At 42.9% G+C, this 1,126-nt stretch overlaps 1 protein-coding gene across 1 annotated transcript in view; it reads left to right on the forward strand.

Annotated features, from left to right (window-relative positions):
- The first annotated feature begins 3 nt into the window (after positions 1 to 3).
- Positions 4 to 1,126, forward strand: part of LOC106314372 — a 2,945-nt gene continuing 1,822 nt past the window's right edge. The window contains exon 1 of the mRNA XM_013752251.1: positions 4 to 1,104. Within this exon, the coding sequence (XP_013607705.1) occupies positions 4 to 1,104 (1,101 nt within the window). The remainder of the gene's footprint in view (positions 1,105 to 1,126) is intronic.

The raw sequence follows: 1,126 nt of genomic DNA on the forward strand, positions 1-1,126 counted from the left end.
AAGATGAGGGAGGATTGGTATCACCATGGAGAAGTAATGTCAGGGACTGACAGTAGAAGCAATGGAAGTGAGAAGAGGAATGAGATTTTAGGGTTATACCAAGCAGCTGCCTTTGTTGATGAAGAGTTTCTTAGGCATGGTGACTTAAGTGAGGTTGCTGAAGGTGAAGATAAGGCAGAAGATGAGTTTCTTGCTAAGCTAGCCGATGCAGAAACACCTCTGTATCCAAGTTGTGCTAACCACAGCAAGCTCTCTGCAATTGTTTCACTCTTTAGGATAAAGACACAGAGTGGTTGGTCTGATAGAAGCTTCGATCTGCTGCTTGAGACTTTGCCACAGATGCTACCCGAGGATAATGTCTTGCACACGTCCTTGTACGAAGTGAAGAGGTTTTTGAGATCTTTTGATATGGGTTATGAGACGATACATGCCTGTGTGAATGACTGCTGTCTATTCAGAAAGGAGTTTGAGAAGCTAGACAAATGTCCGAAATGCAATGCTTCAAGATGGAAGATTAACTTGCGCACAGGTGATGTGAAGAAAGGTATTCCACAGAAAGTTCTAAGGTATTTTCTTATAATCCCACGGCTGAAGAGGATGTTCAGGTCAGAGGACATGTCAAAGGACTTGAGGTGGCATTTTACTAATAAGAGCACTGATGGAAAAAGCAGACATCCGGTTGATTCTGTTACTTGTAATCAAATGAATGACAGATACCCTTCATTTGTCGCTCAAGAAAGAAATCTTCGGCTTGGGCTGTCCACAGATGGGTTCAATCCTTTCAACATGAAGAATGTGAACTACAGCTGTTGGCCTGTTTTGCTTGTCATTTACAACATGTCACCTGAAAAGTGTATGAAGGAGGAGAACATCATGTTGTCGTTGCTGATTCCTGGTCCAAGCCAACCTGGTAACAATATTGATGTGTACTTAGAACCGCTTATAGAGGATCTAAACCACCTGTGGGAGAAAGGAGAGTCAACGTATGATGCAGTCAGCCACACCACTTTCACATTAAGAGCTATGCTTCTCTGGACTATTCAGGATTTTCCAGCATATGGGAATCTTGCAGGCTGCAAAGTAAAGGGCAAAATGGGTTGTCCTGTGTGTGGAAAAAACACAGACA

The sequence above is a fragment of the Brassica oleracea genome, chromosome C9 (assembly GCF_000695525.1).
Source record: "Brassica oleracea var. oleracea cultivar TO1000 chromosome C9, BOL, whole genome shotgun sequence".
Taxonomy (NCBI): Eukaryota; Viridiplantae; Streptophyta; class Magnoliopsida; order Brassicales; family Brassicaceae; genus Brassica; species Brassica oleracea.